We start from the raw sequence: 21,372 nt of genomic DNA on the forward strand, positions 1-21,372 counted from the left end.
AAGTTCTGAAAAATCTGTCTTATTCTTACGCAACCACTGAAAGAAAACTTTGTGATATTTGTCATAATCAATCTCTTTTCTCCATCTGTGTGTTTCCCTTTTTCAGGATTGTGTGTCGGCTCAATGATGCAACAGGTTACAGGGTGCAGGAGGCTCAGGTGGAGGTGTGTGTGAGGGACTGCATTCACCCTGACTACAAAGCAATCTCAACCAAAGCCTTCACCTTTGTGGTGAGTGTAGCTACGGCAAAGCTTTATGCATGTTTTTTAATACAGGATTCTGTTTCCCTGGTCAGGCCAATAAGTCATGTTCCACCTGCCTGTCCTCTGTCTGTGTGTCGCTCCTCAGTCTCCGTACTTTACCCGTGTCCAACCTTCCACTGGCCCGCTGTCTGGAGGAACCAGGATCACCATTGAAGGCAGTCATCTCAATGCAGGGAGTGCTGTAGCTGTGAAGATAGGACTTCACCCCTGTTTGTTCGAGAGGTCAGTCAATTTAAACTACTCAACACCAGTGTTTCAGGTGAAGTGCAACATATAATTTTCTTAGATTAGCTATAAAGTATATATAAAGTATTACTATAAAAATGCATTTTTTTCATGGCAAAAACTTTACATTTTGAATTTAAGTCCTTGTTAAGTAAGTCCATGGTCCTTGATGATAGAAATATCGCTCTGGCATTCAGTATTGATTTTCATGGAAGACTTTGTGAGATACTGTTTTGTCACTTAGTCACAAATGTCCTGCTGCTTGTAGACGTATTTATAGAGGCTTAGATCACTGGGGAAATTGACTGTTTAAACTTCCATTGTGCTGTTCTGAAGGCAGGGAGTGAGTTGTTCAAAGCTTTCTCAACAGTGGAGAACAGTGTGCATGTGACATGACTGTTACAAGATACACTATAATCAAATGTGGCTGATTTTAATTCTGAAGCACAGAATTAAAACCTCCTTCGTCAGTCTGCCACAGTTTCTGTTAAGTAGCTACAGTAATTCCGTTTTCACCTTTTGGTCAGGTACTAGAATCTGCATGTTCTTTCTGTGTGTGCGTAGGTTTCCAGGTATTGCGGCTTCCTCTAACAGCCCAAAGACATGCAGATTGGGTTTAGGTTCATTGAAGACTTGGAGGGATGGGATGGGATGATGGATGGATGGATTTGCCACAGGTCTGAAGAATGCAGCCAGTCATAGCAAGACCTGCAGCACTATAATTCACTGTAATTGGGAGAATGCCAGTGTAGCTTTACTCTGGAAAACTGATGTCATTGTTCAGTGTTGCTGTGAATGACTTAAGTGCATGGCCCACATTTGGTTAAAGATATGACTTTAATTTGAAAAGGAAAGATATGGTGTTGCTGGTAATTGGTAACTCACATTTTGCCTGCTTTGAACTTTTGGTTTTAAGAATGATCTGCCACTGTTATCTTCTGTTGTCACTCACTCTGTGAGAGATTGGGCCAGGATTTCAAGGAGAGGAGACATAGATCTAATTTGATATGACTCTTAATTCCTCGAGCCAAGAACTCTATTGAGTTTCTTCCTGGCAAAGTGACAGAAAACTGAGCTCTGGACTAAATCCACCCATGTTTGGTGTCTGGTAGATGGCAGAGTAAAAAAACCACGCTGAGAAGATTGCTGGTTAACAAAAGCAATGTATATACTGAAAGGCTATAGACTGAAGTTTGTCCTGTTTCTGCTTTTCTTGTTTCTCACTCGTAACAAATTCTACAAAATGCTGGTGTTTTTGTTATAGTGGTTTCTTTCTTTCTCTTAGGCAACAAGTCACAGGTTAAACTAATGAGCTTGGACCTCAAGTTCTTTTCATATCATATCAAAAGAAAAGTAAAGGCCAATTTAAAGCTCTATAGCACATCTTCAGAAAGGTGAACATAATAGTCTTGGCCTTTCATTCACTGAGCAGCAATAACCTTTATGACCAAACTAATGAACTGGTTGAGTCCATCTCTTTAATGTGTCTTCGTATTCAGTGGGGCCTCCGCTTTAATCAAAAACCTATTTACCCCGAGTCACTCATCCTCTTATCTCCCTCTGCAACTCCTTTTCTCTCTGTATCCCCTCTTGGCTTTCTTTTGTGTGGCTGCAACCTTGTCAAAAATACGAACGGGGCACCACAGGCTCTTGACAGCGACAGTGTTGTGAAAATGGTTTCCGTGGAAACACAGCACTAGTGGAATGTGGAAAGACAGTTTTTTTATATTGTCCATTTTATTCGTCTATCTTCATCCCCTCTTCAGTCCCCTCTCAGTCTTAGGACATTGTTGAAAGTGCCTCCTGGGAGACAATAGGAATATGTCCGGCTAGGCCACCTAGACCCTGTTTATGCTTTTCACTCAGTGGCCCAACTCCACCCCACCGCAGCCCGCCAGGATAGAGCTGCCAAAATAGGTTTCAACTTCTCCATCATCTTCCATCTTTCCATGGATTTCACTTTCACAGCAGATACCAGGGAAGGATTTGTGTACAGATCAAAATTTCACAGTGCGGCACATACAAATCACACACACCCATTTACACACACTGTAACTGCAGGATGTCAGCAGACGATGAGGGACAAAAACTCACCCAACTTCTCCTCATCACATTTTGAGCACACCTACTCAATACACACACACACGTGCAGCCTCACAGGTAGGCATATCCCTGCTGCTTGGCCAACGGTGTCTCCCCCTGACAGGGCGGAGTGCACAGTGGAAAGAGCCACTGGAGTAGAGCACAAAGTTTCTGGCAGCTACACAAAGTTTCCCAGCAGGTCACAGCTGGCCGCCTGTCTGCTACGGAGGGGGTTACATCACACAGAAACACGACCAGCCTGATCTGTCACTTCAGATCTATTAGCCAGAGAAAGCGCAGGAGGGAAGGAGAGAATGACAGAGAGAGATAGATAGAAAGAGAGAGAGAGGAGCTTTGAAGGATACAGCACTCTGTGATTCGGGCTGATGAAACTATGGATGGACGGAGTGAAAGATGTTGGCCTTGTGGATAGGTGACTATGTCATGTGACTATGCGTGTGTGCACCAGGGTGTCCACTTGCTTTTTTATCGAATCTGATCAATTATTTATGAATTATTTATCAGATGCGCTCAATTAAAAAAATGTCTTTGTTTGTCTCAGAAACTGCCAGAGAGAAATATTCAAAGTCCTCCTAGAGTATTGTTCCTTTGAGCACATAGTCCACTTAAAGAACCTTAATAGAGCTTTGCATGTTCAAACTTTCTCCCTCATCTTCACCTCCTCCCTTCATCTATTGCTCTTCCAGGCGGGGTAATAAGGAGATAGTGTGTGTGACCCCGGCGGGACAAAATTCAGGAACCACCCCAGTCATGGTGGACATCAACGCTGCTGAGCTGAGGAACCCAGAGGTCAAGTTCAACTACACAGACGATCCGACCATCCTCAAGATCGAGCCTGATTGGAGTATCGCCAGGTGAGGTCCCAATCAGAGCAAAGATGAACCTCTTCTATGAATGTGACAGAGACAAAAGTGAATGATTCATTAATTCCAAATATACAACCTACATGTCAGACCTAAAACTATGTTGTTTTGCTGCACCATATAGCAAACATCATCAGACATCATTGTATAACAAATCAGCATGTCACATGATTGTTTCATTATCTATAATTTACATCAACTTAGCTTTTCATCTGCAATACTGCTTGATGTACTGATCTGTAGAACAGATACAAATGCATAAATACTTTATTGATCCCTGATGGTGTGTGTGCTATACATTAATACTACTTTTGTTTCATAACTAATATGAACTCTACAGTATGTAAAAGGTGATAAAAGTATTATTCTGCTGGCATACACTCCCTGACTGGCTCTGGAAAAAAGGAATGAACTGAACATTCCTCTGTTTTCACAGTCATCCTGCTATTCAAAGGCATATTATTTATTCTGTTTATCTTTATGTTTCAAAAGTAAATCTTTGAGAGCAGGAGCAGCAGTGAAGGAGGCTCCTGAAGCAGTGCACTCCTAGTTGATGAGCTGCAGCAGAGATGTATCTGTAAATATTATTTGACTTATTGAAATGAGACTCCATAGCCACAGGAAGATTTCCTGTGCAAACACAAGCTGTGTTCAGGAGGGAAAAAAAGCTTGGAGCTTCCAAATGCTAATGGGCTCACTGGTTTGACCTAGAAACTCCTCTACTCCACAGCTCAGATATGAAGCCAGCACGCACACAAACACACACAGACACACACACACACACACACACACACACACACACACACACACAAAGAGTGTTGACTTTCTCATTTACTGAAAAAGTATAGTTCTAGGAAGTTGTCGTACATTTTTTTTTTCTGTTGTATTAAATTAAAATCCTCGAATGCTGGTATCCAGGTAATAGATGCTTCCCAAAGAATAGACAGAGATCAAAAAGCAACAACACACTAAATTACTGTACACGTTGCATGCATATTATTGTCATAGTTGTTGTTCCTTAAAATAAATACTCTCCTTTACTTCTTTTTGTCCATCTACATCTCCTGCAGACGTTTCAATTTAAAAGCATTTCAGGAAAAAGGGGAATAATTTCACACATTAGACTGTTTCACCAGACACATTGTTTGTTCAGTCAGCGTAACAATCTACTACTGCATCATTGCAGGGGGTTGGGGTGAAAATGGGGGCCACGTTTAAAACTCTGCGGGGAGACAAAAGTCTGTCTTCATGCAAAAGAGGTGTGAGCAGATGAGAAGTCTCATTTGGAATGAGATGAATGAAATGTTGAGGGTAGGCGAGGGGAAGGCGAATGAAAGTGTTGGCTCCAGGCAAGGGGGGGGAAATAACCTCAGAGCCCGGCTTGTGTTTAGTGTTTCACTCAGCGCTCCCAGAGGAGGAGGTGCATGGTTCTCCAGGCCAATCACGCTTTTATTTACCAAGATATTTTGTCGCCGCATCCCCTTTGGTGACCCTGTTGCCGGGGCTATTTCAAACAGCACAGAGCCGCCCTTGTCCTAAACGCAGATCTGACATGACTGAGACTTGCTCCTCTCAGTTCAAGAGGAGGTTCTATGGGCTAACAACACGGATACGTTTTGTTTACAAACTGTAGTACAGTATACACAGTACATCATATAGTTTACTCTGTATTTGTGGAAATATCGAGCACTGACACAAATCCACTCAAAGCAACCTTTACAGCTTTTTAGCAACTGCAGGTTAACCGTTACCTTAAATGAACAACTTCTCAGTTTTCACCTTAGATTCTTCACCAAATTAGCATCTGTTGGCCTCTTCTAATCCTTGTAAAAGCCATGAGCCTTCTTTTGCCTCACTATCTTTCTTTCTGCTTCTTCTTTTATCGACGTCCGAGACTGGCCTCACCTCACCTTACCCCTTTAGACACCAGCTAGATGTGACCTTAACAAAATAAAGCCATCTTTTAGGATGTGGATGTTTTTTTATGTGTGCATCAACTACATGTGTTTACATTTCAAGATGGAATCGATGTAATGTCTAGTTGCATAGATCACAAGTACCCAGCTGCTTCTCAGAGACAAAACACCAAAGCCAATGATTGGTATCCATGTAGAAAAGGCTTTAACACTTAAACAATATTGCAGAGTATGCTGCGTATTGTGTCACCCTCTGTATGAAACCATGCTTTACATCAGCCAGAGTATTATCTGGATAAGGGGTTCTTAGTTCATTGGTTCCAGTGGTGACTCACACTGGGCTTCCAGCCTCGCCTGACCCTACTGCAGTTTTTAGGTTGTATGCTAACTTATTTAGCTGCTGTCGGAACACTTTACGTCAGTAAAGTTCAGCATCTAAGGCCAGTGGAGGCTGTCAAGAAGGCGGTGTGGGGGAATAGGACTCTCACACATATTACCCATGTCTCCACTGGTCAGCGTCGCATAGACCCGAATAGGTCACAGGTGTAAAGGTTACGGAAAATGTCAGATCATTGACAGGCGGCACAGTTTTAGAGTGTATCTCATGCTGAAAAATACAGGGTGCAACTTTAATACACTCTGAAAATGTCTCCCCTGCCTTTCGAGAGGTGGCGTGAAGAGGCCAAAAGCTTCTGCTCTCAGGAGTAATGCTACCCATTCGCTTCTTCTTCCCTCCAGCCTCCATATCGGTTTAAACAAGCTTTTAGCATTCATGCCAGGGCTTTAGCGTTAGTATCATTACCTGAAAATGGGCTTTCATGAATAAGCAGGCGAAAGGCTACAGCAGGAGCGAGCATTAATGGTGAATCGCCAACTGGAGGGCCCTCTTGGCTCCCACAGAGAACAGATTTATTAACATTTATCTCTACTGATAGGTCTGCTGAATAGTGTATCGGTTGGATCCTGCAAGAAAAAAAGTGCAGCAGGACAGATGCGAATATGTGACACAGAGTTGCACATGTTTTTTTTCCTGGTACCATTGTATGATTATGTTTGTCTTGATTTTCTCTATAATTTGTTTTGTTGCCTTTTTTTTAGCGGAGGAACCATGTTGACCATTACTGGGACCAATCTGGCAACTATCAAGGAGCCGAGGATGAGAGCCAAGTACGGATCTGCCAAGTCAGAAAATGTGAGTGGTTGGATCCAGACACCCGCACACAGTTTTTAGTTGACAAAACAAAGTGCAGTGACTTGACTGGAGTAGAAAGACCAAAATAGACACAGAGGTCTCTCTCTCTCACACTACTGTCTCCCTCTTCCTCTCTGTGGAAAAACTGATCTGCAGACGCTACACACACATTCCCGAAACACAGGCACACTCACACAGACGCACACGTTTGACCCGCCGGTCAACCAGCCAAGGGCCCATTTTCTGTTTGTTTTTGATGTTGAATTTCCTTTTAGCAGTTTAACCTTTGAAATGTCAACCAGCAATAAAGCGGCTCCGGCAAATCCCCCCTCTCTTCACCTAGCACCACAGGGCTTAGCTAACCTTTCTCACACTCGCGCTCTTAGCTGAAAGTATAAAAATATCCTGTCCCCCCTTCGTTAATATGTCTGACACCTACAAATATGATTTTGTTCTGTTCTCCTCCGTGTGTGAGCATGTGACGTATAGTACATAATGTAAGAGGCTAACATACAGTGGAACTATGCAGAGGTCTCTTTTGCCGGGCCGTGTTATTGTTAACAGCGAGTGGCTGACCTCTTCTGCTCCACTGTGTGTCATTACAGCCTAATTTGTTCTTCGGTGACTGATTTAAGTGTCAAACACCACAGGGGATTTCCGGATGATACCAACACTGATTACAACACTGATGTTATTAAGCCAGCTTCTTCCTCTTCCTCGTTATTACTGAGACATTTAAGCACTCACATCACATAACTTTGTTTCTGCCACTATATATTCATGATTATGAATTTGTTAGAATAATAATTTGAAACGCAAATTTTTTTTACATTTCTTTGCAACAGTGTCAATGAGGTGGAAAGGTTTTAATAAGAATTTAGCTGTTCAACGTATTTGATCTCTTCTTCTTAAATTCACCTGCCCTCCTCCTCTCTCTATCTCCCTCTGAAGAACTGTACGGTGGTCAACAACACCGTGATGGTGTGTCTGGCGCCCTCTGTGGCCGGATCTGACAAAGGCTTCTTGGACGCAGGCAGCAGTCCTGATGAGATCGGCTTTGTCATGGATGATGTGCGCTCTGTGCTGGTGGTAAACGAGACTTTCAGCTACCACCCAGACCCCGTATTTGAACCCCTGAGCCCCTCAGGCATGCTAGAGCTGAAGCCCAGCTCGCCGCTCATACTCAAGGTAAATTGCCTCGTGCTCTTAGCATTGATCTGTTTTGGCCTTGTCTCTACCTGGGTTTGCTTTACATCCATCAGGTTCTTTCTCTCATTCTTCTCTTGACTTTGCTTCACTCTTTCTTTGTTTTTCTGTTTTCACTTGTTACATTCTCTCTGTGCTTCTCCTCTTTGTCTATCCTATCATCTATTCTGTCTTATTTTTTTCTGCTATCTCCTTTTGTATGACACCTTTCTCATTGTATTTCTGCTGCTCCTCCTATTCTCTTTCATGCACTAGAAAAATGCTTCTAATGTCTGTGAAAGTGAATGATGTCAGGATGGACTCTGTCATGGCTTTGTACCAAAACTTTTTATCAAAGGTCATTCTGTGAAGATGTAAAGAAATGTCATAAAAACCCTCACCAGGACTCCAGCACAAAGTCAGGGTAGCAAGATGTTAGCATTTAGTTGGCAAATTACAAGAGCAATATTGGAAGACAGCAGCATGCAAGAACTGTTGAGTATTATCAACTATGTTAAAAGCTCAATCCCAATAATTATTTTTGGAAAATGCCGCAGGGACCTCAGCATCCAACACGACTGATGAGATGCTGACAGGCATTTGAAATAATTTCCTCCGAACATTCCTGTACATTCACTTTCCTCCCTGCTTCCTCTCGCTCTGACAGTTTTCTTTCAACACATCTTTCCCTCAGATCTGCCTCAACCTTGAAAGATGTTATTTCTCTGCCTGCTGTCTCCGACGGGGTTTGGAGACTGAAAAAAATATTTTCTGAAACACGCATTAAAATCAGCTGCAAAGGGAAATAATGTTTATAAAGTGGACGCCTACGTTGCTCGGCCACCTGCTCAGATATCTATCAACTAACTTCTGAAGAGAGATCTCATAGCTGTGTTCGCTCTTAAGCCGTAGAGGTAGTACACATTTGAATCCTGAGCGCTTTTTGCCCCACCCCACGCTATATTTTGTCATTTTACCTCTCCCCTTGAACTTCAAAGCCTTTCAGGAGTGAGCTGCAAATTATCATGCAATTTCACGGGAAACTAAAGCCTTTTTTCCCTTGGCCAATCAGGGGGAAGTTTTAGAAATGAAAAATCGTGCCTCTCTCCCCTGTAACTCTAAATATAATTCAATAATGAAAAGCTCTGATTGCCCTACCATGCTCTGGGTAAAGAATTTCAGAAATAAGCAGCTCAGAAATGGCATCCTATTAAATAATTGCAGTGAAATTAGATGTTCATCAAGATTTGTCAGCAATTAATTCCTCCCACTCCCTAAAGCACAGTGAATTAGGATGAGGAGAGGAAGGTAGAGGTAGCAGAGGAGAGGGGGGTGTGCTCCAGTATTTATTTACTGTACTTAACAACCCCATCACACGGCCGTCACATTTTTGGACTTCATTTTTACATGTGCCTGCTCTTAGCCACTAGATTTGGATATAATAATCTAATTAGTGAAAGTCACATTTTGAATTCAAAAACAGACAGGTTGCAGGTCAATTTCTGAAAATGATTATCTGTCAACTTCAAACAGATGCACTGTTGCTACGGTTACCTGCAGTTTTAAAGTACTGATTTAAAACTGTGGCTGAACTGTTGACACCTCCCAGGTGATCAGAAACAAGTTTATTTTTCTCTCTCACTAAATCTCAGTTGGAGTTGGTGCTTTTGCATTTGTACCCTGTGATCATCATTCTGTTTATGGAGACCACTTCAGACTTGAACCTTCTGTAATTAACCAACGCGTGTGTGTGTCTGTTTCCAGGGCCGTAACCTAATTCCTGCAGCCCCAGGAAACGCTAAGCTGAACTACACGGTGCTGATCGGGGAGACACCCTGCATTCTCACCCTATCGGAGAGCCAGCTGTTGTGTGAATGGCCTAACCTGACCGGAGAACACAAAGTCACTGTAAGTAGAACTTAAATCATTTTGTTCAGGACTGTTTTGCTTTTTCCCATTGTGTGCTATGTCTATCTTCTTTACACACAGATACAGTTATGTAAAGCCTTATAAGATGAGCACCACACCCCTCTGAGTTACAGTTTTCTATCCTAAGTACCTGTTATTTCATCATCTCCTTGCTTCTTTTCTTACTACCTCTGGAGCATCTGGCTTTTACATTTTTTTCAGCATGTCTTCTACAGCTCCAGTTCCCTCTGCTGTGCTATTCATCCATCTTTTTATGTCAATCCACTTCCTGCCTTTTCATTCATTCTTTTCATTCTTTCCTTCCCATCCATCAGACCTAAATCTCATAAATTACTCTAGATATCTCTTCCCCCATTCACATAGCTGCACACACACAAACAGACGCACACACACATCCTGTCTCTTACACCACTGGCGGTGTTTGTGACTGTATTTACGTCTTAGAGGCTTTTGATTGGTCTCGTTTGGCTGCCATCCTCCTTGGGATTTGAACAGTATTGATATTCAATAGAGACCAAAAAATGGCTAGTGGGCGTGAGAGGTCTGTGCTGTGTCTATTTTTACCTCCCTCCATTTAGTGTTTCATAGACAGAAGCCTGTTGAAGATGGAATAAAAAGGAAAAAAACATGACGGAGAAAAACACATCCCCCTTTTTTTAATTCACGTGTTCTGCAAGGCAGAACTGTTTTTATGTGATATGGTTGAGCGTGTGTGTAGCCCAGATATAGTTTTAGGGTAGTTTGAGGCTGCATTTGGCCTGACAGCACAGCTTGGTTTGCCAGTATAACTGCAACATGGGATTAAATATTGGCACCTTGCATGCCATTTTTTTACTATCATATTGGATTTATAGCAGTTGTGGCCAGGTGTAGGCCGAACATTTTGTAATCATGACTTGGAACGGTTCGGTAGCTCTTTTAGAAAAGTCTTGGCTGAAAACCACAGGAGATAGAGCCTTTGCCGTGAGGGCCTCTACAATTTGGAACAATCTGCCAGAAGAGATTAGACTAGCAGAATCGGTTACCTGTTTTATCTCTCTTCTTAAGACACATCTTTATAAAAAGCTTTTTTTTCGCATGTCTCTGACTTTAATTATCTTTATTATTATTATTTTTGCTCTGATTGTTTGTGAATTTCATATTCTTTGTTGTAAGAAACTGTTACTTGAAAAGTTATTATTAATATTAATTTTTTGATGACAAAACAATGTCTCAGTTTGTGCATGATTCTGACACTGTACAAGCTGCAAAGTTGGTGTCAGCAGCTAACTTGCTTTCTACAATAAACCTGTCAAATATAACGCCAACAAAACCCGCTATTTTCTTCTGTGTATATGTGCAGTGCCACCTGCTCAATGTACAAGGGTGCAACTTTTCTATTTATTTGTTTCTACTAGGTGCGTGTTGGAGGCTTTGAATACTCCCCGGGGACCCTGCAGATCTACTCAGACAGCCTGCTCACCCTGCCTGCCATCATCGGTATTGGCGGAGGTGGTGGCCTTCTCCTGCTTGTCATCATAGTGGTGCTGATTGCCTACAAGCGAAAGTCTAGAGATGCTGACCGCACCCTCAAGCGGCTTCAACTGCAGATGGACAACCTGGAGTCCAGGGTGGCCCTCGAGTGCAAAGAAGGTGAGTTTGGACAGAATCTGGCCACAACAGGAGGTTGTAACTCTAGCTGGTCAACTCTGAAAAAGTTATTTATCTAATGCTGGTATTCTCCGTGTAGGTTCTCATACTCATATTTTAACTTTTCTCCCCAAATAACTTCCTGTAAATCTCTCTCTCATTGCACCTTCACCTCAAAAGCAGCGCAACTCCCATTCAGCATTCCTGTCCATTTCTCTCTTTGCTCCCCCCAGCCCCCCTTAACTCACTCTGCCAACTGTCCCCCTGCTGTTAGGTGGCAACGGTGTCTATGCGTGAGTGTGGGTGTAGGTGTGTGATTGTGCATGTGTGCGTGGGTGTTGGTGTGTTTCCAGAGGAGTACTTTGATCTGAACCAACCACCAGATGTTGGCTCTCCACCTCACAAGAGAGCCGCCTGGCTAGCCTCACTACCATCCACACTGCGAGATGGAGGTTAGATAGATACAGGGCACAGAGGTGGCCAATAGTGAGAGAGGAGGGGTTTGACATAGAAAAATCCTAGGGAGAGATGGGACAAACACACCAGTACATTAGCATATATTCATTGGACAGGAAACAGTGTGGATCAGTTGGAGCCCAGTGATGCTATTGTCTTGTCTGGAAAGAGAGATGGGGATAAATAGTAGAATATTAATAACCATGGTCATAGAGATCAGCTCACTCTGTCAACTGTTTTAGTGAACCTCAACTTTAACAATAACATATATTTACTGTAGTAAATAGCAGGTATAAGTGGTCTGCAGGTTTGTTGATTGTTGAGGGTTCACTGATTGCTGTTTCCAGCAGGTGGAGAAGAAGTCCACCAATCAGATTAAGAATATATACAACATTATTGTTTCCTATTCGCTACCTTGCTACAGGTGTGCATGAGACTGACAGATGTCCAGATTGAGTAAATTGACCTAATTAAAGAACCACTTTAAATTTAGTTAGTTAGAGGGGAACTCCACTCAAGGCAGCTTGAGGCTTGAGCTGCCACGAACATATCACTTCTCGAGTCTCTGATCGAACTGTCGCCAGTTGAATTGCATTGTGGGAAATGTAGGAGCCATGTTTTGGCAAGGAAGAAGAGTAGGTGTAATAAAGACAAGACTGAGCCTGCTGCATCAATTTTGATCATTTTTTTTTTTATTTCCATTGCGAGTCCAAACATTTTACATCGATGGAGAGCTCTTAAAAATACTGCCACTGCAGTTTGTGTCTAAGTGATGTTTTGTGCCTCAAGCTAAAAAAATGAAATGAAATGGTAATTCAGTTAGATTATTAGACTACTATAAATGCACACATCCACTACAGTCCACATCCTAATTTTACAATCCAGACTAACTACACTTGGTTTAGTTTTAAATCCACACTGAGATTAACCCCTGAAGACATCATTAGTGAGATTATACTAATCTTAAAGTGTAAAATCTGTGGAGCTGTGGAGTGCTCTTTAAACTGTACAGCACATTTCTTTCCTTGAGTCATGCAGGACTGTGCCAGTCATCTGCGTAGTTATTGGCTCACGCCACTACGCCTGACACTCAACTCTTCGTGTCCTGCTCTTTTGCAACTACCTTCAATCACATACACACAAAATCACACAGCGGGTCAAAGTGATTGGCTGGGGTGTGTGGCGCTGAGTCCAGGTGCCCTGACCCTGTCTGTCCTCCGCTGTCTGGAAGACAACGAGAGGATGGATGGAGGGAGGGGGTTGTCGCGAGGGAGATAAATAAGCCGGACAATTTGTGAGAGGAGGGGGAGTGGGGAGATGGATTTGAAGATTATGAGAGAGGAAAAACAAGAGAAGGGGAAACCGAGAAGAGTAAAGTCAGGGAGAGAAGTTGTGGGGAATAAAGAGTGGAAGATAATTTTAGATAAATATTTGGTTTTAGAAGTGGATGGGTGATCAACAGATTGAAAAGAGAAGAAATTATTAGAATATAGAGAAGACAGAAAAGAAGATAAATAAGTGATGGACAGTAGGAAGGTGGAATGAACTTTTTGTTAACATAAATGTTGCAGAAAGCAAAAATATTGACTTTAAAGATAGAATGATGAAAAGAAACAGTGAATGGATGGTGCACTGTGTAGAATAAAAGTCTGATTAGAGATGCAGAGAGTGATGGAGGGCCCAAGAGGAAAAAAAACAGGGATAGATGGAGGAATGTAGCAATAGCAAGGGAGAGAGAGGTGACCTCCAAGATGACACTGAAGGGAGGAGAGAGGGAGAGAGTGCAATAGGAAGAGAGGGATGGGGTGACGTAAACCATCTGTTAGTCTGGGCTTCAGTTTATTTGTTTGGGTTGTGTATCCATGTGTTGGTGTGTTTTGGATGATGCTACAGGGCACACCGACTCTCACACACGCTAATGGAACCATATAGCTGCTCCTCAAGGGAGTTTTATAAAAATCCAATTGAGGCAGTTCACCAAAAGCACGCGCTATGGGCACTATTGTGTGGATATGAGTGTGAGAATTGATTTGACCCCATTTGTTTCCTCTACATTTGACATGTGAAGCCAGTGGAGAAAACAGAGTAGGGTCAGAACACACAGAATGGAGAATGTGTGAAAACATTGACACATGCCTTCACATAAATCATCTGGGCACGAGGTTGTGTTCGGCTGAGGGCAAGACAAGTGTGTGTGTGGGTGTGGGTGTGTGTGTGTGGGTGTGTGTGTTTGCAGGAGTACATGCATGTGGCGTGGCAGTGTGTAATGTGTGTGCACTCACAGGCTCATGTTCCTGCATGTGTGCAATTCCATCCTGAACTCCCCTCCAGCCACTGAGCAGCAGAACACTTTCCTCTTCGTCCTCCCTCTGCTTCTTCCCTCCATCTTTCTCTCCGCCTTCAGCACAGAGCAGTCACATATTGCTGCTTTTCTCTGCTGCTACTCCTCCACCCGCCTCCATCTTTTCCTTACCTTTACAAATGTTGTCCTTTACCTTTCTATAGCACGGTGTTTGTGGAAAGCAGGTACACGGAGACACAGATAGTCAAAGTAAAGCTGGAGAGTCTGGAGTTGAAGGTGTTTTAACTCGTATAGCGCACTCTGACCTGTCCTTGCTTCCTTTTTGTTTGTGTTTCCTTCAGTCTTGATTCTGAAAAAATAATAATTATTAGCTAAGAAAACAACCTCAACATTAGAAGTTTTATTAATGTAATTGCCCCTGACTGCTGTGTGTGAATGGGATGTCTGAGTGAAAGAGAAGTATAGAAACGCTTTATGAATGGGCAAATGTAACTTGTGTAAAGCGCTTTGAGTGGGCGTCAAAACTAAAGCAGTGCTATATACATTCAGTCTTTTTCTATTTTCCATTTAAATACAAACCACAAGGTCCTGCAGATGAAGAAATGTGTTTTACACCTTGTGAATTAGTGGTTTGTTTTGGGATAAACGGAAGATAAAGGAAATTTAACAGGCCTCAGTCATAAAGTGTCATTAAATGGCAGCTTTGTGTTGGGCCACCACATGCAGAATGCATAACACCAAGCTGAAGATTATTAGAAAAGGTGCCACCACTGTTATTTAAGTCTGTGTTTTCTTTACCCGTCAGAAATCTGTTTACCAACCTTATTACATTCACATCTCCTCGTCCTTTACTTTCATGCAGCCTTCGCAGAGCTGCAGACGGACATCCACGAACTCACCCAGGAGCTGGACGGAGCTGGAATCCCTTTCCTGGAATATCGCACCTACGCCATGAGGGTCCTCTTCCCTGGGATTGAGGACCATCCTGTGCTCAAGGAGATGGAGGTACGGGTCAGTAGAGAGCTCTCTGAACACACACACACACCTAAACACACAGTCTGAATGAATGGAAGTTGATCTGAGTGTGTGTACATTTTTAGGTGAGTGATTATAAATGGTCTGTTTAAAGAGGAGATTTTAAGAAAGGACTGTTTCCAGGGAACGAAACTTATTACCTTATTTTAAAGGAAGAGAAACTATGTAACATCTCTGACTCAGCTGAGTTAGAGGTGGACTGAGTGAGAAGAATTCCAGTACTAGTAAGAAAAAACACTTAGGTGAAAGATTTCTTTCTGGCCAAGCTCCACTTTGATGTAATACAGAGAAGGGACAGTTCTTTTTTGGGGAGTGAGCAATGCCTGAGCTCCACTAAAACCGGGTGCAAGTGATAGATTGCTTCTACAGGACAGAGCCAGTTCGAGGCTCCTGAGAAAGCAATGTTCACACGTTCAATAAAACACTCTCCCCTCCGCTGCTGCTCATTCCTCAAGAGGAAATACTCCCTCACTCGCATGAACCTCGCATGAACTCACATGAACTGTGTGGACACCATAACGCAGCCTGTGCACGTTAATATACCAGGGTGGCATGCCCAAACGAAACCTGTGTGTGGGGAAAACACTGCACCTAACTCCATCATCCCTGTGTATACATTAGTCTGTCACACAGACGTTACATGGAAACCCACACTTGCTCTGTGCTGACATGCATGTAAGGGGGCGGCTGCAGGGACCGAGCTTTGAGACGTGCAGTATCTGCCCAGGCTATCAACTGTATTCCAAAGCGATAGTGTAGCTCACCATTGGATTTTCATTTGTATGGCCCAGGCAATCACAGGCCACAGTAGTGCGCTCGCAGGCAGATCAATTTCTTATTACAGCATGAAGCTCACATTCTTACTTCAAACCTCCGATCCTCTCCCTCCGAAGGGGGAATCGGCGGAAAGGAGGGGCAGTGAGGGATTGAGGGAGGTAAAGAGAGGGAGAGATACATATTGCAGATATAATTGTGAATGGGAATGTGTGCCTCTTTTCCCAATGTACCCCTTCATCTGATATTTCTCGTTCTCACACATGCTCATTAATCCATCTCTCAACTATAACTCAAAACCAATTCTTTTCTCCACATCCTCCTCTTCATCCTGCTCTCAATCTCTTTATCTGCCTCTTCCTCACTCAATTCTCTGCATACCTGCCCCTCATTTTCTGCCTTTTTCCCCCTTGATTTGCACTTTTTCTCTCATGCCCCTTCATTTAACCTCTTCCCTTCTTCCTTGCACTCCTGTCTCTTATTCTACCTTTATTCCCTTCCTCGTTCCTTGCTTCCATTTGGTTTTCTCTTCCCTGTGTCCACCAAATGAATGCATTTCCCTCATTCAACCATCTTCCAAACTCCTCACACTTCTTCCCACCATGACCCTCCTCCAGGTCCCCGCCAACGTGGAGAAGGCTCTGACATTGTTTGGCCAGCTGCTGACCAAAAAGCACTTCTTGCTTACCTTCATCCGCACTCTGGAGGCACAGCGGTCCTTCTCCATGCGAGACAGAGGGAATGTGGCCTCCCTCATCATGACAGCGCTGCAGGGGGAGATGGAGTACGCCACGGGTGTCCTCAAGCAGCTCCTGTCTGACCTCATTGACAAAAACTTGGAGAGCAAGAACCACCCCAAGCTCTTACTCAGGAGGTATGAAAACTTGCAAATAGACTCACCATGTCTCACCTACACAGATCGTTGTTTCCACACTGAGGGTTTAAGTTTGAGGTTCTGTGTCAAACGTGTTCAGGCCTTTTTTTGGGTTCGGATGTCTTGATGAAGTGACGGCCCACTGAAAGTGTGTAACTTGACCATTAAGCCTTCAAAAAACGGGAAAAGCAACAAAAAAGTTGTATTACTTATTATTTCCTCTTTACCTTGCCCCCTGTCGTCATAACAGTGAAAAAGCACTTTCAAAACCAAGCAAACACTAATCATGTTGATAACATAGGGAGATGATGCTCTGTGAGCGGAGAACAGTGATTGTAGCTTTTAGAGGTTTACACTGTGTGTATGGCGTTGCCTCGTCCCTATCTCTTTATTCTGTCCCTGTCAGAGAGGATTACACCCCTGAGCACACACACACTCCCAGTGGAGCCGCAGTCAGACGCAGAGACAGTCAGTCTCTCTCTCCCCGTGCATATAGTGTGAAAGGTGGGGGGGGGGCATGGGGTCGAGGAATTCAAAGGGAGAGAAGATGTGAGGCAGTCAGGAATAGAAAGACAAAGGATTGGCAAAAAGGAAATATGTGCATTGATGTGCAGTGATGATTGTCAGAAAGAGAGGACGCAATGATGATGGAAGTAGAAACACAGGATGAAGATGGAGGAGGGGAAGAAAGAAAATCTCTTGGAAGATAGAGAGGTTCAATATATAGACAGAGTAGATGAAGAGGGAGAAAAGTGAAGTAAAAATTAACTACAGCAGACAGCGAGCCAGGAAAAGATCCACACATTTAGGGAAAGATACAATTAGAGGAATGGCCTGTCTCCAAATAAATTAGAATTAGACATTAAATGATAAAAAAGTTATGTTTTTTTCTTCTTCTTTGCTCCTTTTCCCCGGAGAGATATTTAATTAAAAATCTAATCAAATAAATGATTCTTAGTCAATGTGCCGGTGTGAAGCCTTTTCCAATCCCCTCTTGGGGCATACGGTCACAACACGCTGTCCCTGTTAACTACACCAGCCTCGGGAGCTGGCATTAATAAGCTTGGCAATTATTACACATGGTTCACCCTGTTTTGGTCTTTTTACTGCAAAAGATGGGCTTTAGAATTTTTTTTATTTTTAGACATACTGTATGCAAAGAAAAGAACAGGCCAACTTGATTTCATTTAGTTTGATTTGTTCATTATAGACTCAGAGTTGCCGTCTGTGGACAGCAAAGCTTCATCAAACCTTCCTCCTGTAGCACATTTATAAACTTTGAAAAGAAAGGTGCTGGCACATATCCGGCATAAATATGATGATGTTAGAAGTCGCCCACCATCAAATCCCAACATGCCTAAAAGCGTGTTCTGTCCAGGTGTATTCGTCTGCTTCGTCCTTTGTCCTCCAATCCTTCGCTCTGCCTCATCTTTCATCCGGTGTATTTTGCTGACAGCCATGAAAAAAACAATGCTCTACATACATCAAACAACACTCAACAGTCAAACAGGGAGGCTCGCAGCAGCGTAGGAGTTCACGTTGTGTTCCTGCTACAGGCCTTCACAAGATTCACCAGCACATTGGCCTAGTTTCTCGTGTTTCCCTTTATTCCTTTACTATTCCTCCATTGTCACATAAATGCAGATTTTCTGTGCAAAGTTGAGAAGAAAAACATCTTCTCATGCTGTCACAGCTCAACAAAATGTGCCTTTCCTCACCTTTTGCACCTTGTGCTGTGCTAATGACAAAATTATTTTTTTTTACCACAAGCGCGGCAGCGTGGCCTAGTTAGACAACGCAGTAGCACAGCAGAGGTCTTTTTAAAATTTCAGATAGTTTGCATTCATTCCTCATTCATCTAAACAAGGAATGGATAAATAGACAGTCTTCCAGTTTCTCGCTTGTGTGAGGATGGTGGAAAGTGAGAAGGTAAATCTGAGGACGATGACAAATGAGGAGAAAACTTTTTTCTTTTGGTTTTTTTTGTGTTTTTTTCCTTCCTGCCACCACTGCCCATCTCCCTTTCAGCCTTTTAACCAATTTGATGCAATAAGTTCATTAATGACAACTTAGCTTTGTATCTATTTAGTTCACAGACATTTCCTTCATTGCATGGCAGGTTTTGGGATTAAAGAGAGAAGTTAACGAATTATACTTATTGCTGTGTTTTTCAATGAAGACAAGTGGCTTTGTTTGTTTATTTCCTTTCACCGTCATCCTATATTTTCCTGTTATTTCTCTCTCCCGCTCACCCATTGCCTTCTTCTTCCCCTTTCATGACTCTCCCAGGACGGAGTCAGTCGCTGAGAAGATGCTCACCAACTGGTTCACCTTCCTGCTTTACAAGTTCCTCAAGGTAATATTGTCTGGTACACACACACACTCAACTTTCCGGCAAAATGCCTCACCAACACACACACATGCACACACACAGCTGCAGCATTAGATAAGGCAGAGGCAGCAGACTACCTATCCCTTACCTCAGCCTTTCATGTGGTAAATTCTGCTTTCTCCAAAATGAAGAATGTGCAGAGTCTGAAGCTCCGTTCAGTCAGACCTGCTCATGTTGTGATCGCTGTAGCCTGTCGCACTAACCTGTCCTCTCTTTGTGTCCCTTACTGGATTCTTTCAGAGCCAGAAAACTGTGTGTGTGTGTGTGTGTGTGTGTGTGTGTGTGTGTGTGTGTGTGTGTGTGTGTGTGTGTGTGTGTGTGTGTGTGTGTGTGTGTGTGTGTGTGTGTGTGTGTGTGTGTGTGTGTGTCCCCCTTCAGAGCTTTTGGGCTTAGCAAAAGAGGACGCCAGAGATCTTACACAAATGCATTCTCTCATTTCTCTGTCTGTCTGTCTGTTTTCTTTCTCTTTTTGAATTGCTTTCTCTCTGATATGGAATCAGAGGGAATTATTGAGGCTTAAACTGTGTTAAATTCTTGTTTCCACACAGACTCACACACACACACACACACACACACACATCGCACATTCAAACATCGCTGCAGCTAATCAGTTCGCAGTGGGGCCTTAAACCCCAGCCAGGATAGGTATTCTGGTGGACACTGAACCAGCCAAGCCCCTGGGGGTCTCAGTAAACATCTGTGTTTGTGAGTGTGTAAAGTTTGAGTGTACGTGTGTGTGTGTGTGTGTTTTGGCCTCGTTTGTGAGACTGGTCGGCCATTGTTAGGTTCAGAGACAGGAGAGTGTGTTACCGGGAAAGCAGTTTGGGATCTTTTACAACAGCTGTTAATGATTTTCACACAAGACAAAAACAAAAGACAGGAAAAGGTTGACAACTGTAGAGAAAATGTTTGGAAAAGGGAAAAAAAGGAGCACAAGCGGTTATAAAGGTATGAGAGGAAGTTTTTGAAATGAATAACAAGTTCCACAGAAAGTGAGAAGGGTGAAATGAATGGAATTGTAAAATGAAAATTGAAGTAAAGACTTGCTGATGCTAGCAGCAAGGTTACCAGCCTAGCTTTAATCTAACCTCTGCAAGTCAGCACCTCTCTTTCACCCCAGCCTTTTTCAGAAGAAAAGCCTCAAACAATTTCAAGGTTCAGCCAGGTGTGAATAGAGATGAGTAAAGGTCAAGTAGTTGTTCAAAGGGAGGAAAGAGATGGAGCTTTTACCTTAAAAAAAAACCCTTTTATCCATTACCCTGCTCTAAGGGTTCACTTGTTCTCCTTTGCACTGACTTGTTTGAGAGTGTGAGGAGTCACATGGTTACTCTATTTCTGCTCCTGAGGTCCTGTCTAATGCGTCAGGTAAAATTTCAGATGACTGTTTAAGGACGCTACATGAACAGTGTCGTTATTACAGTAAACTTAATATGTTGGGATTATGACACTAGAGTAAAAAGACAGAAACCTAAATAATGAGGTGGCACCAGCTCACCTGGTCGCGCCGGCGCCCCACATACCGAGACTTCAGTCCTCCTGCTGCAGGTTTGGTTGATACTCGGACCTTTGATACACATCTTCCCCCATTCTCTCTCCCCATTTCATACTTGTACTTTTTACAGATGAGGAACATTTTATGGGATGCATAGTTTCTTAATTTTTTTAAATAATTATAAACAAAGTGTTGTACCTTTTAAATTTTTGTGTTGCTCAAAATATAATGTTTTATGGTCAGGATTCATCTCATAGCTGATCAACCTGGTTGGTTCCAGGCTTAAAACTCTTTTTATAAAGATTTTCTTAAATGTCAATGTCGAACAATTTATTTACTTGTGGAACCACAAACATTCTAAAAGTGCGTGGTCACTGTTGCACTGTCTTGGTTTTCCACACTGGTACGAACTAAAGGAGACAGAAGCGCTGAGATGCAGTGCTGGTTTGTATGCTGCTACAAAGACGGGACATCTGCCTGTGTGCTGTGTTTTCTCCATAGGAGGCAGGCAGTGCTAGATTATCCCACAGAGTTCATCTGACAGCTCAGCAAGATGACTGACATGTGTTGATGCATGAACATTCTCGGGCGGAGGGCAGGACTCCCAATACACTCCCTCTGTCCTCCAGCTACAAAGTTGAATGTTAGAAAATGGGAGTCATTGGGTAAACGGCGTTCGTTTGAGATCAAGATCCTTTTTTTTTTTTAAACTCTAATATAATGCATTTAAAGTGCTGTTGTA

At 42.9% G+C, this 21,372-nt stretch overlaps 1 protein-coding gene across 2 annotated transcripts in view; it reads left to right on the top strand.

Moving 5' to 3' along the window:
• The window catches only part of LOC118104401 (plexin-A1-like), a 184,011-nt gene that overhangs the window by 150,142 nt on the left and 12,497 nt on the right, over nucleotides 1-21,372 (top strand). Inside the window, exons 14-23 of one of the 2 annotated variants that reach the window (XM_047338779.1) lie at nucleotides 107-230; nucleotides 349-485; nucleotides 3,278-3,445; nucleotides 6,469-6,562; nucleotides 7,514-7,750; nucleotides 9,512-9,655; nucleotides 11,074-11,308; nucleotides 14,926-15,074; nucleotides 16,490-16,746; nucleotides 19,036-19,102. In XM_047338779.1, the coding sequence (XP_047194735.1) occupies nucleotides 107-230; nucleotides 349-485; nucleotides 3,278-3,445; nucleotides 6,469-6,562; nucleotides 7,514-7,750; nucleotides 9,512-9,655; nucleotides 11,074-11,308; nucleotides 14,926-15,074; nucleotides 16,490-16,746; nucleotides 19,036-19,102 (1,612 nt within the window). The remainder of the gene's footprint in view (nucleotides 1-106; nucleotides 231-348; nucleotides 486-3,277; nucleotides 3,446-6,468; nucleotides 6,563-7,513; nucleotides 7,751-9,511; nucleotides 9,656-11,073; nucleotides 11,309-14,925; nucleotides 15,075-16,489; nucleotides 16,747-19,035; nucleotides 19,103-21,372) is intronic. The other variant, XM_035151254.2, reaches the window with a different exon arrangement.

This window comes from Hippoglossus stenolepis, chromosome 3 (assembly GCF_022539355.2).
Source record: "Hippoglossus stenolepis isolate QCI-W04-F060 chromosome 3, HSTE1.2, whole genome shotgun sequence".
NCBI lineage: Eukaryota > Metazoa > Chordata > Actinopteri > Pleuronectiformes > Pleuronectidae > Hippoglossus > Hippoglossus stenolepis.